A 26,222-nucleotide genomic window follows, 5' to 3' on the forward strand; every position below is an offset into this window, starting at 1 on the left:
CTACCTCCAGCATTTTAAAACACATGATGGGGGAAATATATCAGCAATTCCTTTGAGCCCCATAAAATCAGGGTTTGCTTATGTCTTACCACAGCTACCTAAGAATTTTATTAGTTTTGACTGCTGTTTTCAAGCTAACCATTAGATTTGATTCATCTCTAGCAATAATACTTTCGACAAATTTACTTTTCAACCATGGTATAAGCCTATGCTCTTGTCTTCTTTGCTAATACTTACAAAGACGGTATAGATCAAAATGCTTTGAAATTTATATATATGTGCATGAGATATTTTTCCTATGCTTATTTTCTTCTCTTTTAAAACACAAACTAGACAACTAACTGTCTGAAATGAGCTATAAGGATGTAAGTTGTGAGAGATCACTCCACTTATTTAGTCAAGGAAAATGGCCACAATAAGTCTCAATGAATAATACCAAAGTTAGAACAATGACTATGATAACAAATATTATTCTCCAGTTAGACCACCTCTCTTCTCCACTTTGTGTTTCCCTAAAGCAGACTCATCTTTTCACTGGTTTTCATTTAGGTACATTAATTCCTTTTTTAGAGAACATGGTCCTGCTAATAAACATATGTGAGTACATGTCATATGAAGCTATAAAAATGGATATTATTTTTGTTCATCTTATTCTAATTTTTTAACTCTAAATTGAATTTATCTCATTACAGTCCTTAAGCTCCTTGTCCAGGAGTTGCTTTACGCTGACGATGCTGCTCTCGTCACCCACACAGAAGCAGCTCTGCAGTGTTTAACATCCTGCTTTGCTGAGGCTGCTGAGTTTTTGGGCTGGAAGTCAGCTTGAAGAAGACAGAAGTTTTCTATCAGCCTGCACCTCAGGAAGTCTTCCATCATCCCCATATCACCATTGGTCAATCAGAGCTCAAATCAGTCCACCAGTTTAATTACCTAGGTAGCCTCATCTCCTCAGATGGTAAGACTGATGGAGAGATAGACAACGGGTTAGCAAAGGCATATAGAGATTTCGGAAGACTCCATAAAAGAGTTTGGCGAAATAAACACCTGAAGAAAAGTACCAAGATCAGTGTTCACAGAGCCATTGTGCTGTCTACTCTCTTATATGGGTCTGAATCACGGGTCATCTACAGCCACCACCTGCGTCTCCTAGAACGCTTCCATCAACGCTGCCTCTGTACAATCCTAAACATCTACTGATCAGATTATGTGACCAATACATCTGTTCTAGAACAAGCAGCAGTCACAAGTATTGAGGTCGTGTTCTGAGAACACAGCTGCATTGGGCAGGGCACATCTCAAGGATGAAGGACCACTACCTCCCTAAGATCTTGCTTTATGGTGAACTTGCCACTGGCTGCCGCAAGAGAGGAACCCTGAAGAGAAGATACAAGGACTCCCTGAAACAACATCTCAGCCTTGGCCACATTGCTCAACATAACTGGTCTACTCTGACCTCCAATTGGGAGACCTGAAGTCTTTCTGCTGTGCCTTTTGCAATCAGATATGTCTATCTCGTATTGGCCTCATCAGCCACCAGCGCGCTTGTAACAAATGTGGATAGAGCCTTCCTAAATCTTCGTTTGCGAAGCCCAGCCATGATGAGTCACATCAAATTTACACTAGTAATGTTTGAAATAATTGCTAAATTTACAGACACCCTGAATGTGACAGAGGGTCAAATTTAATTTATAACTGAACAAATCTACCACATGAAAGAAAGCAGTAACTTCTACTACTGAAGTGAAAGCTAGCTCTTAAAGCAAGAATAGAGAATAATAATATAAACCAAAAGCAATACTGGTACAGAAGCACAAACACCACAATATCACGGACAAATGGTATCCCTTCTAGTAGCATCATGTGATTATGAAGACAACGCTTATGACAAGTAGATAATCTATTGGTGCCACTTCTAACTAGGAACAAAGTCCTTTTATATTTTCATGATTTTGTAGTTTGCTACACTTTTTGTACATAAGTTTTGCCTTAACTTTTCAAAGGTCATTTTCTTATGTACACAAGAAAAAGGTAAAAGGTAGCAGTGTTTCTCACTTGTTTCTGAGCCAACATAAGTAATAATCAAAAGTTAAGTACAATTTTAGAATAAAATTAATCCACTGAATCTGTAAACTTTTCTTTTTAGACCTTACAAATATCCCAAGAGACAGATTTGCAGTGTATAATGCCTTGTTTACTTGAATATTCAGGGCTAAGTTTACTGTAGTTCTTCATATTCTGACATAAATGATACAAGTTTTTCCTCTATTTATGTAACTTTCTTCCTGTTCATAAGTAAAGAGTTCTTCATGACCAACTACATAAAATGTACACCTAAATTAAGAATTTTTTTTCTGAAATAGATACTTTAGAATTTTAAATTCAGAACCATTTTTCAGAACCATTTTGTATTTGTAATTGAATTTAATATTCCCAAAGAGGGGTGAAAAGTCCTTCAAAAATAGCAGCAGAGATGGGAGGCATTAAAAAGCGTAGTATCACAATTACCAAAAAAACCACAGCTTATTTTAGGACACAAGTGGAGATACACTTATTTTTAAAAAATCAACTTCATATGGCACTTGCATAAAAAAAATAAAGTTCAAAGACCACTGAACAAATATACACAGAAGTATAAGCAAGAACACTAGAGCATAAGATGCCCATTACTTTCAGTGGGGTGAAGCTCTCAATTTTGACTAGCAGCTTTATTCTAGGAAATAAAATGTTGTATTTTGCATAATACTATGGAATGATGAAGAAAAAATAATGGGTAAGAAAAAGATGAATAGAGAGTTTTAGTTTGATAAGGTTTCTAGAAAAGCTTACAGTACAGTTACAATATCTAAAAGTAGTTCTCTCCGACGTAAATTTTAAAAAATAGTATCTTTAAATGCAGTTAAGAGCTTTAGAAATATATATTTTAAAGTACCATCTATCATAACTATCATTAAAAAAGCTTTTAAATTGAGGCGAGATTAAATGACAGTCACAAAACAACTGCACCATCTTAGTATTTACTTATCCTTATTCTTCATTAAAAACTAAAAATTAACATAACTATTAAAAACACATGTGCTAGACACATATAGAGAATAGTTGGAAAGTTTTTATTAAGTTTGTAGGTTCTCCAAAAAGGACAAAGCCAGTCCTCTAACTTTTGGTTCCATCTGAGACACAAATTTTCATGACAAAATACATCAAATTAAATCTGTAAACTTAAATTTAGAAAAATATACTACAATGACACTATTTCATGATTATAAATTTTCATACAATATCCTACCAGCACATATATGTGGTGTGTACATAAAACATACAGATCGCATTCCTACATGAGGTTAATTCCAAAACTCTTTTTATCTCTTAAATAATAACTGGGGAGGTAAATTCCTTGGAGTAAAGAACAGATTTTTGTTCTGCATTTCTACATGAGATGGGAATCCTATAGGGTTCCTATGCAATCAGTCGAGATATAATAACCTTCCTCAGAAAGCAGTAAGGGATCAGGTTGTTGGCACAAAGTCTAAAACATACTCAATCTCACACTGCACATATTGTAAGGGTACCTTGAACTGTAAAAATGGTCTTAGCATCACTTATGACAGGAATCTCTAAGAACTTTGAACTGCCAAACTTTCTGTTATGCACAAAAGTATCTACACTTAGTGACACCTCAGTTACAAAGAGTATAACACAATTCTTCTACCAAGACAGCAATTGTTGTTATTACTACAATGTGACTTTTGCTTCTCTTATTCAACTACACAAAGGCATTTACAGACTGCTAAAAACTACAGCTACTGTGACTTGTAAAGTTTAAGTTGACCAAATCAAAGTATAAGATTAAAAAAAAATTACTGACCTCTACAAAAAAAGTATTATTAACAAAAGCTACTTTAAAACAAAAAAAGTCTCTTATTTAGAAAAATTAAATAATTCCTGTATCTAAAATACTAAACCAGTCTAAAAGCTAAACCTGTCCTCAGCTTTAACAGTAGTCATCACAGGCCCAGAACAATCAAAAACCCTCCCTATATTCCATTTCTCCTTTCACAAAATATCCTGATGCTTCACAATTTCTTGAGACTCCAATTTAGAAGCTGGTAACTTTCCACAAATTTTTACCCAAGGAGTTTAGAGATCAAACAGTTGAGTATTGTTTGAATTAAGTATTTGAAAGTACTTTCTCCTTCTAGTTCTATTTTCTTGTCCCTTTTCTAGGAATAACGATCAATCCGTAATTCAGGCAAACTATGAATTTCAGAGAGAGTCACAACAAAAATTGCAAACAGGAAAGAAATAACAAGAAAGTCATAACAGAACTCCAGAACAAAAAGGTAACCTGTAGCACCCCACTGCATACACATGGGCATGTATCTCTGAAATGACCTATTACATTTGCACAGGAATAAGACATCCATCCAAAATAAAATATTCTGCCCCTTTTTTTTATAAAGATTACTGTGGATAATGCTAAAAGCTTGATTTCTAAAACTTGCTGAGACTGAGCTAGAGAAAGAGCTATTTCATCCCATGAAATTATCTTCAAATAGTGCAGAATTTTTAGAGTTGAAAAGATGACACTTTGATTTCTTGTCTGCCTTTGCAAAACCACTGTAACAAAGTTAAACACACACCCCCACATGCTCCATGTTGCCAAAGTAGTTGCAACAGTAGGTACCATAGAAGCAAGAACGCAAAGGTTACAGAGTAGCTACAATCAACACTGAAGGAGGCAAAACTCTTGAAACACCAGTAAACACTAGGGTTTAGTGGGCTAGTAAACACTCCTCTCCTCACTGATCTGTTCACACACAACTACGATAGCATCTATTTATAAGATTATATACCTGTGTCCACAGCCTTTCTGTGTACAACAGAGATTAGCAACAGGAAATTAAAGGCTTTCAACTACTCAACTTTAAGTTTCATTGTTTCAGTTTAGACTGGGGAGGGTGTAGGCAATTGGTTGCCTTTTCTGTCTGCAACTTTTTATTATGATTAAAAACAAACAAACAAACAAACAAACCAACCTAAAAAACCTCAACTAATCAACCAAAAAAAAAGCCAAAGAAGGAAACCAGTCGGAAACTGGCTGAGGAGCATACAGAACATGAATGAAAATGGTGAACTTGTCTAGAATGCCACGTTTAATTTCAACATAGTTTTAATTACCAACAAAATTGATTTCACCTTGTACACTAATTTATGAACTTGATCAGATATTCATATGATACCACATCTAGAGTCACTTGACTCTTAAATCAGAACTTCTCAAAGCTAAAAAAAGTTAGCTTAATACTTTTTTTTTTTTTTTTTTGGTGAAAGGAAGCATGCATACTTTTAGAAATAAAGGCTACTGAGTGAGCAGCAAGTTCCAGTGCTAATGAAACTGTGCAATTTCAGAAGTTCCTATTTGTCTTAAAAAGGCCTTCCATAGACTGGGGTTATGAATGATAGCTACCTGTAATAAGATGGAATTGGACTTAATGACCCAAGAGGATGATTGCACGAGTATCATGTTCCATTAATAGTTCTGTCAAAAAAGGACAGCAGTTCTTTTTATTAACTATATTTCATTTATCTTATGAAAAATAAATGTCCCCTTTGCTATACTATAAAAGCCTTACCTTACTGCTAGCTTATTTGAATAGTCTCATACAAACAGGCGCTGAGCTCATAGGGTACATTTTCCTTTGTCACTCTCATTCTGTTTCATTTAGGACATCTCTTCAGAGAGTAAAAATGTTTCACTTCTCTTGTGGAGAAGCTTGGAACAGGCAGTATCACTTCAATTTTGGGACAGGTGGAAAGCATTAAAAGAATAATGATTATGAGATTTTATGGGTTTGTCAGAGGACAGCAGAGAAATGAAGTCTCTAATCCATGAGGCCCTTTTCACACCTGCTTTCTAACATTTCACTCCAATTTGGTTCCCAAAAGACCTCTCACTATTACCTTCTATACTATGTTTCTTTTATATACTCGACCTAAAAGCACAGTAACAAAGTCCTCTGTAAGAGAAAACAGAAACCAGCACCCAAAGCTGTAAATTCAATTCATTTTTCTAACTCTTGATAGTGTCTGCCAGTTTATAAAGACAAAATTGAGTGAAGTTTTGGGTGTGCCCCTCACCCTCCCTACATTTTTAGAAAAGCAAAATATTTACACATCACAAAAAGATTAATAATCCCTGTGGTGGGCTCACTCTGAATAGCAGATAAGTCCACAAAACTGCTCACTCACTTGCGCCCCTTCCCCAGCAGAATGGGGGAAGAAAATATTAACAGCAAACCAAGAAAAGTCATGAGTCAAGTTAAAAATATTTTAATAAGTGAAGGGAAATAGGAAGGTAAAATAAAAGGCCTCAAAAAAGGCCGCCCAGCAGAAAAGGATCTGGGGCTGCTGTGCAGTGTGCACAGGTGGCCAAGAAGGCCAATGGTGTGGAGGTTTGCAACAGAAATAGGGTGGCCAGCAGTGATCATCCCCTGTACTCAGCACTGCTGAGGCCACACCTCAAATCTCGTGTTCAGTTTTGGGCCCCTCACTACAAGAAAGACATTGAGGTTCTGGAGCATGTCCAAAGAAGGGCAGCAAAGCTGGTGAAGGGTCTGGAGTACAAGTTTTATGGGAAATGGCCGATGGTACTGGGGTTGTTTCTTTCTGGAAAAGAAAAGGCTCAGAGAAGACCTTATTGCTCTCTACAACTACCTGAAAGGAAGTTGTAGTGAGGTGGACATCAGTTTCTTCTCACAGGTGACAAGTGACAGGACAAGAGAAAATGGCCTCAAGTTGTACCAGGAGAGGTTTAGATTAGGTATTGGGAAAAATTCCTCCATAGAAAGGGTTGTAAAGCATTGGAACAGGCTGCCCAGGGAAGTGGTGGAGTCACCATCCCTTGAAGTGCTCAAAAAACTTGTGTGGCCATGTGGCTATGGCACTTAGGGACATGGTTTTAATGGAGAGTATGATGGTGGTACATAGGCTGATGGTTGGACTTCAACGTATTTTCCAACTATAATTCTATCATTCCAATAGGTGATGCAGAAAACTTCCCTGAGCAGACCATTCCCAGCTACTCTCTGAGAAAACACTGGCTAAAACCCCATTATAAACAGCATTATAAAACCCCATAAAACAGCATTATATGGAATGGAATAGCTTTAGACAGTTTAGGTCATCCCCCTTGTTGTGACCACTCTGTGACCACTCTCAACTTCTTGTGCACACCCAGTCTGCCCACTGAGGGGGCATAGTCAGAAACAGAGAAGGTCTTGCCACTGTGCAAACACTGTTCAGCAACAGTTAAAACATGAGTATATTGTCAACACGTTTTGGTCACAACTCTAAAACCTAGCACCATACAAGCTGCTATGAAAGAGAAAATTTAACTCCATCTCAGGCATACCCAGTTGCACTCAGAAGTCTTGCTTTTCTCCCTTGATATTTCTGCCATGTATGACCAGTGATTTCTATTGTGTTACACAGTATGGAAAGGCCAGGTGTGAGGATTTTATCCACTGTTAATAATTCTCAAGCACTTAGGATTGACAATATTTTTTACCATAACATAAAAAGAAAGGGAAGTTCTACACTGAGAAGAAAAAAAAAAAAAAAGGCTATATGGGAAAAACAGACCTTCCTTCTTTCTTCATTACAGACACTTCATTATAGCAAAAATTTTGACCATCCCTTCATACCAAATGTATCATTATTAAAAAAAGTCTTAGAATTTTGACGTAGTTAGAAACACTTATATCATGAGGAATATACACTAGTCAAAGATTCCATTAAAAATGCAGCAGCTTATACCTGTTTTAATTTACCAGAAGTAGGCTTTTGCAAAGGAAACGGCCTGCCACCATTACCTACAGGTTCATGAGAGGGAATATAACAGAATTAACAGCTCTCAGATGTAAAATTACTAATTCCAGTAATACAGTACATTAAACATGTCATTTGAGATATATGCCAACTTAAACTACCACATATGGCATACTATCTAATTATCACAGTTTGTGTTTTCATATGCAGAACTGTTCTAGTTTTTAAACAATGTGTCAAAATGCAGTTTTATCTGAAAACAGAAAATGTTATCTTTTTATAATACCAGTAGGTCAATACAGCATTTTTAACCTGCAATACCTCACAAGTAAAAGAAATAAATTAAAAAGAGAAAAGAAATACCTAAGAATAAGTCTCTGATGTTTTAGAAATGCTTTTACTATTCCTATTATTAAAATATTCATGTTTCTGAAAGATGGTATTTTCAATTTTTATTCTTCCTTTCAAGTCATTAATTCACCTATTGGCATACTGAGCCTTAACTGACAACGGACAAACAAAACAATCAAGTTAGTCATTCTCCCAGTTTTGCATGCAATTAAAAAATTCTGTGAAATAGCACGTGTACAGACATCAGTTGCGGTCAAGACAGACATCACTTGTGTTCCTTCTTTATGTGCAATTCAACCTCACTCAGAACAATCACTATTGCAGAATCATACATTCTAACTGCAGATTAGTACAAATTGTGCCCCAAAATATTTGATTTCAGATTCCCCAGCTGGTGCTTCGTGTCACTTCAGCTGTTCAGAGGGATTTTTTTATGTTTCTTTCCGCAAATAAGCAAAGAGCTCACATATAATTACCATGAAAAGTTACATAATCTTAATCTCCCCTTTTTCAATTCAAACACGGCCATGTATTTTTAGACAATAAAATCAAAATGTACCAACAGCTAACACTTCACTAGACAAATAACTATGGAGTGCCCACTCCAAATACTTTTGTTTCTTGTGCAAGAGTACAAAATAAAGGTAGAGATATTCCACTCAGTCACCAAATGTATTTTTCCCTGTCTCCCTTAGTTCTCATAAATTGTATGTGGTATTTTTGATAATTTTTTTCAACAGAAAATAGATAATATCAAGATACATTTGAACACACTGTCTAACTCTAAAAAACATAGATCACATTATAAATATAAGAGTACTTAAATATACAAGAGTTTAATTAAGAAATGCCTCCTCACTTTTTGCTGGTTTAAAATGAGCATCCAATCCTTGAATTTGCAGTTATCTTTAAAACAGGTTTGTATTAAGCTCAGAATTGAATACATGCAAAAATAATGTTTAATTTTTTTGCTGAAATGATTTGAAAAGCATATGAATCTGAACAATAAACCAAAATCTCTTTTGTATTTTTGTTTTCAATAAACGAATTAAAGTAATATTTTTAAAAGAATACAGGCTTGTGTAAATGACTATAATACCAGGAATACAGGAAAACTCAAAGTATTTAAACATTTTTTTCTTAGTGAAAAGCAGAATAGATTTGATTTCTTCCGCACAGACTTCATCAGTCTTCCCCCCAATAAAAAGTCCAAACAACCCTTCTAAGTCAAAACATTTTATGTACAATAAAAGAAAATAGGACAATTCAACTTCATGATTACTATTTTAAGCTGAAATGCAAATATATCCTAAGAATTTATTTTTAGAAATTTTACCCATGCCTTTTAACACCTCAGATTAGAACTTTACAGAATACTTCCTAGTAATTGTTTAGATAATTTTTGATAATTCAGTCAGTTTCATACTTTATAAATTTTGATTTCTTTCAAAACTAAAATCAAACAAGTGCATCAAAACAAAAGAAAATAATTATTGCTTGTAACAAGAGCAATTATTTGCAAATAGAAGGAGATTCTAGTAAATGTTTAGTTTGAAGAAGATTTGTAACAAGCTGGATTATATCTAGTGTTCCTCTTCTAAAATGGACCTTTAAGCAAGACTGGCATACACTAACAAAAAGCCAGCGTTTTCCTACATGGAATTACTGAACAGATTTACAAATATATTAAAAAGCCAGTCTATAAATAAAGATGCAGATCACAAAGATCTGAATCTATTTATACACAAAGATCAGAAAATCAGGCCACGTTTTAAGCATAAAGAATAAGACAATTACAAAAAAATATTATATATACTAAGTTTTTATCACTTGACCTGCTTTTGGTGTTAATAAAGGTTTGCATTTCTGCATTAAAATTTGAAAGAAACTTTTAAAATAATGTAGTTCATACTGATAATCTGTATAATACATCTATTTTTGATAAACATCTATTCATAATTGAAAAGTCACCCTATAATACAATTGAATATAAACAGAAAGATACGTCCAAATACAGACTCAAACAGCTCTATCCAGCTGAGAAAAGTTCAGTTACAATCATTTGCAAGGCTAGAAAATGTGAGAACACATTCATTCTCAGAGGAAAAGGTAGTAGTAAATGTTAACTACCATACACAAGCACCAGGAAAAAAAGGCAAAAAAACCAAAGAAAATCCCATTCCTTTGCTAGAAGAAAGAAAACCCCTAGAAAGACAGAAGTCTTCTACAAAAGATCTAAATTAGAATCATAGACAATTTTTGTTTTTAATATACACTGCTATTGATCTATCCATATGAATAAACACACTAGTACAGGACTATGTAGACTGGAGGTGTATTCCACCTTGCATAAATTCAGTACTTACCTGAATTTAATGGTTGTATACAGAAACTGCTGATAATTTTACTGCCTTTGTACAAGTGTCTCCACTCACTGATATGGGAGGCAGTGGCAAAATGGAAAGAAATTATCATTTTCACTCCTTATGCTTAAGAGGCAAGAAAGAATTTGTATTTGTTTTTGCTGAAGGTAATAGAACATCAGTAGTGGAAAGATAGAAGAATTGTATCTCACTGCATATATTAAGAATCTGGAGAACTGGAGAAATGCTCACCTCTAGTGGAATATTTGACCTTAAACAACATAAAGAATGGGAAAAAATTCATTTCAGGTTTTGATTGCTTCCTTGAATCCAAACATTTTCACCATGTCTAAAAACTGGAAGTTTTGCTTATTTGAAGTCATCAGTGATGACTATATTTTACTAGCAGAGTTCCTATTCTGAACAGCAAGTATAAACATGGAAGCACAAAAGATCCATGTTAAACTGCTTATGAAATAAACTATTCATTTTCCAGAAGTTAGACATGCTAAGCTACTACTGAGATTTATAATTTAAAGATTTGTATCAGCAAAAACTTCAGGTTCTAAAAACAACTTAAAAACTACAAATTAAAGTTAAACATTTGTTCAGACTGAATCACTGGCCTTTTTTCCCAAATAAGTAGCACAAATATAGTATTTTTTTGGTTAAATATATTTTTATAACTATCTTCAGCACTTGTAAACATGGCCTGTCCAGCAAGATTCCTATATTTCCCCACAGGAAAAATTAAAACGTAGGGGACATCCCACACTTTGAAGCAGATGACACAAGTTATTTCTACCTAGGAGAAATATGGGAATCCAATACAAAAACCATCTTTTGCTTTTGAGCAAAGGAAAAAAAATGGAGGAAGTGATAATCCCCTTAGAATTCAGCAATTAAATGCTATGTGAAAACTACTGCACTCTAAAGGGATTAACACAACCAAACCTGCTTAAAGCAGAGTGAAACTTTAAAAATTATTCAGTACAGAGAGAAAAAGTGTTCTCAAATTTCCTAAGGTATATTGGTCTTTTCCTCTACATAGAGACTTACTCAAAAGGATTCCCGGATATTTAGAGATACACACAACATCTGTGTCTTTTCAAACTGGGATCACTTCTCCTTTGGTTTGCCAATAAACTGCATTATAATTCAGTAGATAATTACTAATAGTACTATTTCCTCCAAATCAGCATTGCAACATTGCAGCATTTCTAGACCTAGGTCATTCTACAAATACGAAATTTATATTAGTTCCTGAAATACTTTTAGTTTTAAGCACACTCAAATATCCCATGACCATTATCAGCTTATCTGTACCTCCCAAGTAAGCATACCTGACAATATGAAAACCTTGTAACACAAAACCAGTCCTACAAATATATACTAATTTACACCAAACCCCTGTATGCTTTTTTAGAATCTTTAACAGGGAAAATGCATCCAAATTAAGACATTTCCTGGTTTATTAGTACCAAAAGCATTAAGATCACCTATTCTGAATTCCTATCCATTAACATATCACAGAAAAAAAAATCCTTGCATTATCTTAGGAGACCATTTAACTATCTACATATTTTTAGGAAACGTTCATCAAGTATAATTGCAGCTGAAATACTGCAACCTGTCACTTCTGAAATTTTGCATTGGAAGAAACAACACACTCAAATCAGAACTAGCCAACCCACTATATAGCCAAACTCTTAAAGACAAATAAATAATAAAATCTTCAGACAACCAGTACAAAGCTGCCAAAATTTACAAGCAGAGACTTCTTTACAAAACAAAACACACAAAGAATTTTTGCACAAGATGAAACTTCATAAGTTCCTGGACTAGTCAACACTAAAAGAGTGGTAGTCTTTCACAAGTCATATTATTCCCTTGAAAAAGGACAAAAAAGTGAATAAAAAATGAGAAGTTTATTTTTCCTCATTCTGAGCACATGCATGTTGGAGAAGGGAAACAAAAAGGTACTTATTTTACAGTTATGGGTGACTAAATTTGGTGTCCTTCTCATGTCTGCACCACTGAAATCAGAAAGTTCTAAGCTAATAAACTGTGAAGGACAGAACTGAACTACTTCTGAACATCAAAACTCACAATTTTTCTAAACAGTAGGTACTATCAAACACATGAGCCATTTGAAAAGGTAATATAGAAGCAGGAGAATCTTGTAATTATCAACTAATACCATTAAAAAAACCTGAAATAAAAAATTACCTAGTTAAAAATATACTATTTAGTTCAAACACTGACCTTGCTACCACTATTTACTCCAGTCTCTTAGACTAGAGGGTTATAAAACATTTGCATATACTGAGGCATTTTTGTTTTTCAAAGGTACAGGAAACCTAAAGGTAGACAAATATAGTTGCCCATTTAATTGATTTTCTCGTCAAGAGCACACAAGACTCAATTTCTGAGACTACCAATTACACACAGATTTCTCCAAACAATGAGAAGTATTTTTTAGTGCTTTGACTTTAAAATCTGAGGAACAAATGTTTTCCTTCTAAATCCTACCTATTTAGGGAAAGAACTGTTTTTCTAGTTATTTGGGATCAAGGAATCAAAAAAAATTTACTCATCTAATGTACTATGTTGAAGTCATAGATGTAGATCCATACAGAACTACACAGTTTATAAAATTATAAAGTACATACTTTATTATTGTTAAAAGTAGTGCAAATACTAGATGAGCACTTGGCATCACCACCATAAATAAAATCACAAAAAACCCAAACTTATATCCCTGAAAAAGAATCTTTGTAATTACAGTTAACACTTTTTTTTTTTTTTTTTAACATTTCACTATGCTGGAAATTATATGCTGCTTGATGAAGAGCAATCTTAACAAAAACTGGCAGACTTTGGTGTGCTGCGCTATACAGTAAAAGACTTAGAAGTTAGGAAGTGATATAGTCATAGAGAGTTCCTGGGAAAGACAAATTTTACTTTAGATTGACAGAGTCGCCAAGTGTTCATCTAATACAGTAAGTAGAAGACATACAAAAAATGAAGTGTGCACACACATGCAAGGCAGAAAACAAACCCCATACATGTTCTACATCTAACACTTGCAACAAATCGTTTTTATAAAGCTTTAAGACATCCAGCAGCAGCATTTCATTGCAGACCTTTGAAAAATCAGCACAGACAGAATGCCGGAAGAGCCTCTCTTGTTCCACAGTTTTCTTCAAATCCAGGTCAAGAAACTACTAAAAACCTACCTATTCCCTTTTCTTTTTTTTTTTTTTTGGTGTTCGTCAGGAAAATTGTTGGTAGACTGCCAGATTACAATAAAACATAAATATTCTATAACTCCAGCTCAATGCTGCTGCCAAAACAGTGTCTGCGGCAGCACCTGAATTGCTGCTGCTGCTACTACTAGTACTATACACTACCCTACCTGCACTCTGGCATTTCCTACCAGATGGAGACAAAACGTAAACCTCTGTTAGATCAAGCTCCAACTTTGGCATATGGCCCAACTGGTCTTTCCTCCCGCCTCCCTCATAGCCATGACATTTCACAGCCCAACTCTTTGGGAATACACTCTGATATAGGTTTAATTTCATAAGCACACTGGATGCTCAACAAAGCAGACTTAATGGACACATGCCATTTCCTACTTTTCCAGTGCATGACCTAATATAAATGTTTTCAATAACTTATGATATAAAAAGAAAGACTCCACCATTGTATATTCCATTAAATATTTGTAATTTTTCATGTACAATTTGAAAACCAGAGTTTAGAACACACTAGGAAGATGATAAATTGCTACTGTGCCTAACTGGTTCTCTACAGAGAATTTTCTTCCCCATATTGCCAATGAAGAATCTAAAGAGGACTAAAGTCACTACTTGAAAATAAAAAGTACATACAAATCTTCCAAGAGTTTTGGAGGTGTGCACTATGGTTCTTGATTCAAGCAAACAGGTGCCACTCTATGAAGTGGGGGAAAATAGTACAAATGTGTGAAGCTCTTTATGTGGGAAATTACAAGAGAGTTAAATGGCACTGAGCAAGGCACAAAAAGTGCTTTTAAAATAGAAACAAGGGAACATGCAGAGAACCTCAGTATCTAATTTAATTAATGATTGAGAATGCAAAGGCTCCAACTGGTGAAACATTAGCAGCAGCCATGAATTTCACTGTAGTTCTGTATAACAAGTAATCTTACCTGAGTGATTCTCAAAAAAATGTCAACACATCGATTGTATTTTTCATCTGATCCTGTCAATGCTGAGATGACAGGCCCTGCAGGATGCAGTGAGAGATCAATGATGAAAAACAGCTGTTTAGTCTTTTCACAATCAAAACCTACAAGACCAGGTAAATATGAAATTTTTTCTGAGATTCATGCTTCTTTATATCCAACAAATGCTAATGTCACATAACCCTTTCATATACATAAGTTGACAAGGGTATCTCTTCCTCACTTATAAGGCATCTGACCCCAGGTCAATCGTATCACCAAGGTTTAACTTCAAACGTGGTCCCAAATACACTGTTCTTTCAAGTGCTCTCTGGTCACATAGCTAGTTATTTACAACAGCTACATCTAGCCTTCCACAAATGAGACTTAATTTTGTCCCCCAATTATGCAAAGCACTTAAACCTTACAAAAAATTTACTACAATTCAGAAGTCAAAAAGAACAATAAGGAGCTCAAGCAAAGAGTGATAAATTCATACTCAAAGGTTACAAAAGCATGTTAGCATTGTACAGCTGGGAGCTGACTTCCATAAACGGGTCTCCAAAGACTGCCTTAAACTGACATTTCAATCAGATCAGTTAAGTTCTTGCAAAGGAATTTCAATGCTTGGCTATGACCAAGAACAGCACACCTAATCCTCAACCAGATTCAACTATAATTAATTATCAAATACGTTAAAGTGAAAACAAGTTAATATGGGAGGATGGGAATTTATATAGTTGTCATTTTATTATGTATTAAAATATTTAGTGTGTCTATCAAATATAGGGAAAATTTAAAGCAGAGGATTCTGACAATCCTTGCTTGTATTTTAATTTAAAAACAGAGAAATGTAGTTAATCTTTATAATGCTATGTGTAATCACAAATTGGGATGCAGATACCCCTAAAATCAAAACAAAAATAGGATGGAATAGAGCTATACAAGTCTGTAATGTAACTCAAGATCTCTGGGTTAAAGTACAGTTTGATATTTCCTTTGGGAATATAAAATGGCCCTGAATACCAGGGTGAATGTAAGGAACATGATAGGTTCCTAAAGTCATGTCATGCAGTCAGAATAAAGACGGTAGTATTTCTACAGTAAATTAATAGCCTCTCACATGCACAGCACACTAATTTATTCCATGTGCTAAATACCAAATTCCAATTTTACGTGTTTCCATGTTACTAGAAATCCTTAAAAGAACCACAAGACCAAGCTAGACAGAACAAGCACCAAATATTCCCCACTACAGAACATACTACAACACCAGAAATTCATACCAGACACAATGTCTTTTCATTTACAGACAATTGTGTTTGTTGTCAGAACAAACACAAATATTTTTGCTGAGTCCATTATAATGGTGACATTTCAAAAACATGTTTATCAGCTTCATTACTCCACAGATAGATTTGATAAACAAGTATAATATATTACAGTTTTAGATTGAAGTACATTAAGAATTTTATGCTGGTGTCAAACAAATCCAATTAGAAAACCAAAAGGCCTACCTAGAAACATGGCCATCAGTAACAGTCAGAAAAGCAGCCTTCCAGTTTCTAATATATATTGCATTTTATACCATGACACTGCAGGCTCTGAGGGTCAGAATAATTAAGATCAACAGCAGCTGCAGTGCAACGTGAGAAGCACACTGCCACAGCTCTCACCAGTCCAGCCCAATTACCTGCAGCATTCCAACACCGGACAACTGACAACTACCGTACTCCTCACCAAGTCATTAACTCCCACTGGCCTACTGATAAATGTTAAAAAACAAACTAACCTCTCTAAGATGGACTGCAAAGCTGACTGCACCTGCTGTGGGATGCAACGATGAGTCTCAGAGATGTGTGCCAGTCAAATCCTTATAGTTGTTGCTAAGTATATGCTAGAGCTGAGTCCAAAGACAAAAATGAGACCGTAATCAGGCACAAGCCCTCCTCCCGAAGCCCTCTATGCTCCATTTCTAAAAGCCAGTCTGACAAATTCACTAAATCCAATGTTTTTTTCCCTGGCCAAAAATTTACTGATCACTGACAAAATAAATTCTGTGGTCAACTACTGAGGACAATATCTAAGTTAATGCAATTAACTAAAGAACAAACAAGATCAAAGAGTATTTGAAAAAGATATTCCTTGTTACAGGTTGCATGTATTAAGAAAACGGAACACATGTTTTGTTTACTGCACAAGGAAGAAGAGAAAAACAGTTAAGAGATTCAGACATTCCCTGTTTATATTTTCAAAATATTAGCTCCAAGACAATGCTCTGTCAGAGGTCCATTAAAACTCAGATTTATCTGAAAAATACCACTGAAGTATTGTATGGAACTTTCAAACTTCACGAAAGTGGAAAATTAAAATCTTATTTAATTTTTGTTAAATGAAAAATTGCTTACAGAAATCCTGATTTTATCAAAAAACCAATACTGTTAATAAGAACACCTTCATCTACATAAACTTTCTAAACTACTGAAAAGAATTTGGGTTTCAATTGTATTCTAACCCAGGTAAAAGCCATCACAATTAAATGTTGAAAACTTAAATATGGCATTTCCATCATAACAGCTGTACTCACTCTCTTCTTTATTTTGCCAACCAAGTTAGTCTGTATCATTTATTAAAGTTAGACTAACCATTCCAAATCTGTCACAAGTTGTTATAAACCTTTCTGTACAAGACAAAGACACAGCATTTCCTTGCAAACAAAAGCCATTTACTATGTCAAAGTTGATTCACTCATTAACATGACTAAGTCCCTACATGCAGAAAAAAAGTACGTGCAAAATTTCAACTTGAACTTCTCCTCAAAATTTCTCTAAGCCTACCAAATGAGAAACTGCTAAGTGATAGCACACTGGGCAAGTTAGATATGTAACAATCTCGAGATCCTACCAAGTTACATATTCAATTTCAGCTTCCTTTTAAATGTAAAATACTAAGGATCTGCTGGCTAACAAGCTAACTTTTTTTATTCTGTTCCAGTAACCAGGCAACAGACAACTGTCCAACTGAGAATTATCTCTCTGAACAGCTGGCAATCAACACATGGGAGTTTTTGGTGGTTGGTCTCTTTTTTTTTTTAAACTAGCACAAGGATCAGTGATTACTTTACAAATCTACACAGCTCTAGATTCCACCTCTGAAATCTCTACTCACTATTTAGTAATTTCCTCAGGGCCATTATCCCTGAAGTTACTCACATAAGTAAATGTCTACAGCAGAATCTGAAAATCTTAGACACATACTTATGTAGTCTACAAATAGCTAATGTCAACACTTCGGAAAAAAAAATAGAAACATCAAGAACAAAAATGAGATGCATTTATTGATGTACGACAAACCCCTTCAAGGAACCATGACAACAGACAGCTAATAACTAAAGCCAATGCTCACTTCTAACTCCACTACTCTTTTCTCTTCCCTAGCTGAAAAAAACCCAGTATTTCACCTCAACATTATTTCAAGTGTTGATTTTTAAAAAGTTCTTTTCCCTACTAGACTGTTATTTTTTAAAGTTATAAATTAACATGACAATCTCTTTATTATATAAAGGAAATAATAATGGTGAACCAAGCTTGATATATGATTCCTTTTTCTTTCCTAGTAGTTTATAAGAGTAATGAAGCTATAAGCTTATTAATTATAAATTCCTGTAAAGTTGTTACTTACACATTCAATGTGTTTGAAAGGTTTTTAAAAGTCAGAATAGGAGACTTTTCAGAAAGGCACTGGGCACAAAGATTACCTAGACTATCTCAACGCATGACTGTTTTAAAAAAATCTGATATTTAAACAGAAAACATCTCAAATACAAGTCACAAGCACAACATAGCCACACAACATTTCACACACTCTCTACATAAGGTGAGAGAGGAAACTCACAACTTTTATATTCTTCCAACATTTATATCACTACTGATTAGAAATCTGCTATAAGAACAACACAGTTAATATACTGTTAAAAGCGGTAAAAACTTATCCCCATTTAATTATGCTTTTATTCATCTCTGTTCTTGATATGATCTAATTTCAGTACAAGTATGGCTTCATATTCCAATAAATTGAAAAACACTGACCAAGCTCAAATTCACTCAAGCACCAAGTTCAGACCAGGCAAGATCCTGTTGCAAAATAAACAACATGATGCGATGCAACAATTTTGTGCATGTGTGTGCATATGGGAGAGACTGGGGCAGGAACGTGGAGTGAGAGCGCGCAGGGGAGAAAGAAAGCGAGAGTGTGTGCCAGCGCTCGCAATGGAAAATATACATATGTCCCAAGTAGTTTTCAGTCCGGCGGTCACTATAATGCAGAATGGAGAAACAGATAAGACAATGACAGCTTCATACAACAGAAATAATCCTTTTGATATTATTCAAAACAAAACCATACATTAAAATAGCTTCACAGAATAGCCACTTTCTTTATGCAGTTGGCTAAATCTGTATTCAAATTTTGGACCAAAACCTACTAGTCAATACACACTGTATTTCTCTACAAAAAGGATCAATACCGTTTAGTATAAAAGTAGGGTATAATTTGACATTTTAATTTCATTTATGTTAATCTTGGGGGACAAGCCTGAACAGTAAAGAATCAGGGATAATCTAGACACAATATTCAAAGTCAAATTGCAGGAGTCCAGACAATTAGAGAAAGTCAGCGGGTAACCTGAAAAGAGAACAATAAATTGTGTACTCAAAAAATAAGACTGCAGTGGACAGTAACATATTTTTATACTGCTTCCTATTTTGTAAACTAAAATGTACAGTGCAAAGCTGTTTTTCCTTTAATTTCCTTTAATTAGAGCTGCCATATAATTCTTCAGTAATTATGTCACCTTTTGACGCACAAAAATAATTCCAACAGAAATCAGTCTGCATACTGAAGTCCTATATCACAGAGGGAAAGAAAAAACACTATTAGATCATGGGAACTATTTGTAATTTCTGTGTTATAACCAACTTCCTCCTTTCCAAACAGGAACTTACTTTTCTAAAACTTTTTGGAAATACAGAAGTGTTTCACAGAAGCTTCAACACCAGAACACTTAATAGCAAAATATACATTAAAAACATTTGTAATCACAAGCAGGGATAAGGACTAAGTAGCACCTATAGGAAAACAGAATAATTGTTTAAGAAACTTTGTAAGAAAAATAAACCGTATCTTCATTTTAGCTCTTTCACAAGGTTTGTATTCCCTAATGCTATATGAGCAAGAGAGGCTGGAAGAAACCCAAAAGCCATCAGCTCAGGGAATGCCAGGACCTCCCAAAATTCCATGGGCTGGTGGTCAGACGCAAACAGAAAGATTAAGAAGAGCTAGCCATGCTGGAATCCATTTCCCATCCCTGTTCTATGCTTCAGCAGGTATCAGTCACCAGCTTCCTTAAAACACTTTCTATATGACACAACGTAGCTGCAAATTCAAGGCAAACTGCATGAAGTCAAACTGGAACTTCATGTGCACCTGTTAGCGTGAAAATGCTTGAGCCTCCCATCCCTAATTTTTTATATTATTGCTACTGATTTTAAGGGAAAATATGTCACAAATGTTTTTCTCATGTTATTCTAGTTTGCTAATTTTTACTTTTCAAAGGTTCTTCTGCTACTACTGTTTTATCTTTACAATTTCCTACACACACCAAAAAAAAAATAAAGTAATTCTGATTTAATCAGAAAACAAAAGAACTATACTAGAGCACTGAACAAAGGATCTAATCTTTGGAGCGTCCTTTCCAAGTGAGTGTAAATAAACTGTAGTAAAATGAAAAGGCTTGTAATTTGGTATTTGGAATATTCTTCATAAACACCAATTTTCTGTAACATCTTTGCATATCTGATACCCCCTCATGTATAATGCAAAAAATCCATTTCATTTTCATCTATTGATAGTGAATTTAATTTACTATTGCAGCTCTTTACCCAGATTATGTTATTAATTCTGCAATCAGGCTCTTTAGAATGCTTTAATTTCTTCCTAGAGTTTTCACAATTCCACATTGATTTTTTCCACCCTAACATACCTTTCAAAACAAAGGATCATTTTTCCGAGCTTTTTTTTAAAAAAAGTAAACAAGACCTCAAAGGAAACGAGCACCCTTCATAAGCTGTAACTTTCAACAGGAAAAAAAAAAAATCTACATGCATCACTTCAACCTCTGACATTTAAGTATTACAAACTACATTCATTAAGGAGACGTAAAACAGGTGCATTAAAATTTCCACATTAACAATCATCTTTGTAAATAGATCAAAATCTCTTCATTAATAAAATATTATCTACTTCTGCCTGACACTAAAGTTAGAGGGCAGGGATGCTAAATGCTCCAATGTTAGTGTTCTGTTTACATCCATACCAACTGCCTCCACTATTTTGCAGAATTCAGTCATCTTTTTAAAGTAGATCAAATGCAAAGCAGTTCTTATTTTTCCAACAGAGAAAAAGTCAGTAACAGCTGACTCAATTCCAACAGCTCAACTCAATTCCAAATCACCAGTTACTCTTCAAAACAACAAAATCAAAACACAGAAGTGTCAGCTATGTTATTATTTTGCATCAGTTTTTTAAAAGTCCTCTAGAACAAAGTTCAATTAAAGAATACTAATTTGTTCATATTAGGGAAAAAAAGATTAATCAACTACAGAAGTTAAATCTTGTCTATCATTATATGTAAGACTCCATTTTCAGAAATCATATAAAGGAGAAATACCAATTCAGGTATTTATTGCTGTAATACTCAAATACTAAAAAAACTTTTCTTGTGCATTAATACAGCTACTATAAAATGCTAATTTCTTTATTCATCTAAAGCACTTCACTTTTATAACAGAGTTTTCTTCCACCACCATGATAAACATAACATAAGGAATATCTAAAGAGCGGCACTTGTCCTCTTTACTTCACTCCAGAGCCAGTGAACAAAGCAGTGAAGAAGAAAGAAGGTACATAATGGATTTAAAGTAAATGGCCCATTCTTTACTAAGCGGTCTCTTATTTTTACTCATTCTAGTTTATTTGTCATTCTAATGTCTGGAAACTTCAAACGAACAATTTTTTTTACACCACCTGTCACAGTGGTTCCTTAAAGCTAGATTTTTATTTTTTTTTTAATAAAAAATAAAGCAATCACTGTTAATTAATCTTTCACAGAAACATTGTAAACATCTTTAAACTTGTTTTAAGCAGTTAGTGCCCATTCCATACACCAAAACAGACAGAACATTTATATTCACTGTTGCACTTCATAGTATACTTTTGTGAGACATAATGCTTCCTGCTGCACTGGAAGCCTAGTTGTCAATATATGAAACACACTGACGTACGTATGTCCCTTGGGACTTGAAAATAAAGAATTGGCTAATTTTTCACCTACCTGGGTAAAAATCTTTGGATTTAGACAACTTGATGGTGGCCCCAGTCTCTTTCTGCAACTGAACAATTGTCTGTCCTCCCTTCCCAATTATAGATCCAGCAGCATAACTAGGTATGAGGACCTTTAGAAAATACTGGCCATCCTCTGAAAAATTGAGATATGCAATGTTAATATGGCTTATAAATTCTCATTTTTTCTCCCCAGACCCACAAATAAACAAAAGGTTACGTCGTTAAACTCCTCCACTAATTCATGCATTTACATCTAACCAGTTGCGTCATTCTACAAGACATGTTTAGACTGTGCCTTTGACATTTTAAAATATCTACATTTATTCTAAGCAAAATAAAGAACACACATAGGTTCCTTAATTCAGTAAAAGAATGAGAATAAAATTCATATTATACATCAAAGATTGATTTTTTCCAATGGTAACCACAGCATGCAGAAATGATCAGACCCCTTAAAAAAAAATAAAGCCCTGCACGAGAACGTGGCTACTGACAACTACAACCTTCCTTGAAAATGCTGCAAAAGAAATGACAAAACCAAAAAGGAACGAATTGTAAATTCTAATGAGCTATTTGTTTGTCATTAGCAAACACATGAGAACAGCAATTAGCTATTGCCTGTATTCTTCTTAAGTGAGCAAAACGACTACTCTGCTACCAAATAACCCACCCAAAATGTGGGGTTTTATTCCAAGCATTTCAGCCACTGCCAAGAAAACAACTCAACATGGTGTGGATGGAATCACTTGCCTAAGTAATCCTGATGTATTCCTTTAGCACTTCTTAAGAGACAATGATCTCTTTTAAGCTCATTAATTAAAGGACACTAAGAAGAATTTTTCCCAATTGATCAAAACCCTAAGTCACTTATTTTAAATACACTTAAAAGGTGACAACATAGACAATGCCAGTCCTCTACCCACCACTAGCGTTAAAGCACACAATCGAAACAGGAAAAAAATATATAGAATGAATGGAGGGGAGAAAAAAAAAAGGATTCCCAGTCTGATTTGGAAACTGCACAATTGTCAGTGCCCTCACCACACTGCTAAATCCAGCTACGCTGAAGTCTGAGGACCTTTCTGTAACTGGTTCTGAAGAAGTGCAAGGCAATAAGGGTACACTGGTTTCCCAGATTTGGGCTATCCTCAGTAATTAAGGCAAGATCCCATTGGCATGGATATTAAAATATCATGAAACCTGCTTCATGAAGCTGCGGGGTTTTTTTTACCCCTAAGCAGAGGTAACGATCTCAGTTCACCTTCTCTTCTCTGAGACTATAAGCGTCTCAAGAAGTGCCTGTGTGTGACAGTGGTGCCCACCCGTATTACCACAGCTGGGGAACCATGCATTATGTACAGTCGGAGCGCTGCTCTCAACATGGGGCAAATAAATTCACCTCTGCCTCTGTGCATTGTTATGACGACTCCAGTGCAAACGGATAAAGGAGATGCTGGTCCCGTTATAACTCATCTCCTCCAGGAAGAGCAGGATGTTAACTAGAGTCCCCGCAGCCGAGGGGCGACTCCCCCTGCCACCAGCCAGCCCTCGCCCCCGGCTCGGCACTGCAAACACACGCCGTGTACGCGCTGACAATGGAAGTGAGGCCAAGGAGGAGGAAAACGCACGACAAGGCTGAAATTCAACTTGCGACCCCGAAGATGTGGAAGGAGGGAAGAGCGTTTACCGTCTCCCTCCGGCTGCCCTTTATTTTCGCCCATCGTTAAAGGGGCGAGGGAGATAGCTGTGCTGCGGGAGTCCCTTGTGCTCCCTCCTCGCCTCCGTAGGGTCACGGCTGTGCAGCCCCAGCGTGGATATTAAATAAAAAGACTAGTAGATGCTGAAAACCGACGCCATTTTGATGAATGATAACATTAGAGAAATGGGAATCTTTTGGAGGGGGGTGAAGGAGAGGCGGGCGGGCAGGCAGGTAGGAAAGCGAAGAGGTGGGTGGGTTGGGGGGGGTGGGGAGGGAGGTGACAGAGGATATACCCACCGCCCGTGTTGGTCCTTTTGGTGCTGCCGGCTTCAGGGGGGGCTTCAAGTGGTCTTTTCCGGGAGTCCGGCGGGTCCAGGTCTATGGGAACCCCGGTGTGGGTCCCGTTCTGCTGGATGGGAGCTGCCGCCATCATGTTTGCTGCTGCTCGGAGGAGAATAGTCTCTTCCCTTCTGTGGTGGGGGGGCAGGGAGGGAAGGGGGGAGGAGGAGGAGGAGGAGGAGGAGGAGAAGGAGGAAGGGGGAGGAGGAGGAGGGGAGGGGGCTCGTCCCGTTCTCTTGTCCTTTTCGAAAATGTAGAGCTAAGATCGGGATTGTCGAGGATGCTGCGCGCCTTGTTTATCTGGCACCCGGGGGGAGGGAAGGGAAAGGAGGGAGGGAAGGGGGCAGGACTGGGCTGGAGGAGCAGCTGCAGTGCAGTGTCAGGAGGAGATGAGGAGAAGGGAAACAGGGGAACAAGGGGGGCGAGGGGGAAGAGAATGGGGGAGAGGAGAGGAGGAGGGGAAGGAGTGAAAAGAGTGAGACAGGAGGAGGAGAGGACAGAGTAAGTGGGAGAGGAGAGGAGGGGAGAGAGTGAGTGGGAGAGGAGGGGAGAGAGAACGAGTGAGACTGAATCGGCGGGAAGGGAGGGAGGGAGGGAAGGAAGGAGGGAGGGTGAGAAGGAGGGAGCGAGCGGTGTAAATGGTGGGCGAGGGAGAGAGTGGGAGATGATTCACGCTGTTTCTGAGCCCCCTTCCGCCCCTGCCCGCCCTAGTGCCGCGCCTGACTCTGCGGCTCAGCTGCCCGCCGCTCCCGCTCCTTCACTGTCGGGCACGGGGGTGGAGAGGGGGATCGCTGCCGCTATGGTGCGGCGCTGCTCCGCTCTCGCCCCAACACCGGGGGCGGCTGGCTGGCCGGGGGCTGGGGTCACCACCCTCTGCTGCACCGCAGAAACCCGAAAGGCAGGAGAGGTTAGAACCGTGGGAGGGGGTGGAAAGACGGGGGTGTCCGAGGGCAGGCGGGTGGGGAAGGGGGGGGCGATGGAGGGAGGTGTATATGTATGTGTGTGTGCGATAAAAAGAAGGGCGGGGCTTTCTGTGAAGACAGGCGGGAGATCCGACCAATGGGAACAAAAGAGAGCGAGGCTGGGATTGGAGCTCATCGCCAATTCCAGGACGCGAGTGGAGGAGCCGCTGTGTGCTTTAACCTCTGCGGCGGGGGCGGCGGCGGGGCGGGTGTGTGTGGGGGCTGGCTCCTGCCCCGGGAGGGTCCCCGCCGTGATGCGGCGTCACCTGGGTTACACGCTGCGCCTCGCAGGCCCGCAGCTGCGTGGGAGGACGGCCGAGATTGCTCGTGGAGGCGGTGGGATAGCGGTGACACGTCCTCGCCGGGGCTGGCTGCACCACTTGCGCGACGCGACACGGCCGGTGTGGCTGCAGCCCTCCGTCCATCCGTTCGCCCGTCCATCCCCGCCGGCCGCCGAGGGGGACGGGCGGGGGACAGCGCTGCCGCTCCGCGCCGGGAGCCTCCGACGCGCCGGGCTGCATCGCGCAGGCTTGTAGAGGAAATAATAAAGATATTATTGTTATGCTGTGACAGCCGGTCTAGCTGGAGCTGTGCGACACAGAGCCGCGTTGCTTACCTAAGTATTTCGCAGAGAAATCAAAGATGTTTTGCTGCGGTGAAGGTTATTTCTGCGTACTAATCTGAAATTATTCAGGTGGAAGCTTAAAACGTTTTAAGATGTGGGGGAAGGGGGAGGCAGGGCTCGGGGGATTGTCTGCGCACCAGAAAAGCATGCTATTTATTGACTCGTTGCCTTTGAAGAAATTTTTCAAACCGCTGTAACTGTGGAGGCAGTGGTCAGTACTGGAGCATCAACTCTGTACAAAATGTAGGCACATGTGTTTATTGCGTTACACCATACTCTGTGCTAAATTCGTATTGCTACGTGTGTGTGCAGCGCGGCTGCTGACTCGATTCCTCCTAATGCGCGAGCTGAAAACCTGACTGTTTGTGGATGAAATCCAATTTCCATTCTGAGCTCCCTGGGAGACAGACTTAGTTTTAGTAATCACTTACCATTAATACTGTCCCAA

The 26,222-nt window shown here is 37.3% G+C and overlaps 1 protein-coding gene across 4 annotated transcripts in view; it reads right to left on the reverse strand.

Moving 5' to 3' along the window:
* The window catches only part of NOVA1 (NOVA alternative splicing regulator 1), a 143,124-nt gene extending 118,507 nt beyond the window's left edge, over nucleotides 1-24,617 (reverse strand). For 2 of the 4 annotated variants that reach the window (XM_032692029.1, XM_032692028.1), the window contains exons 1-2: nucleotides 24,146-24,617; nucleotides 22,139-22,282 (exon numbers count right to left, since the gene is read on the reverse strand). In XM_032692029.1, coding sequence (XP_032547920.1) covers nucleotides 22,139-22,282; nucleotides 24,146-24,281 — 280 coding nt within the window. In that variant the 5' untranslated portion in view covers nucleotides 24,282-24,617. Of the gene's footprint in view, nucleotides 1-22,138; nucleotides 22,283-24,145 lie in introns of those variants that run through there. The other 2 variants (XM_032692030.1, XM_032692031.1) reach the window with 2 other exon arrangements.
* Between the last annotated feature and the right edge of the window lie 1,605 nt (nucleotides 24,618-26,222).

The sequence above is a fragment of the Chiroxiphia lanceolata genome, chromosome 6 (assembly GCF_009829145.1).
Source record: "Chiroxiphia lanceolata isolate bChiLan1 chromosome 6, bChiLan1.pri, whole genome shotgun sequence".
NCBI classification, from domain to species: Eukaryota; Metazoa; Chordata; class Aves; order Passeriformes; family Pipridae; genus Chiroxiphia; species Chiroxiphia lanceolata.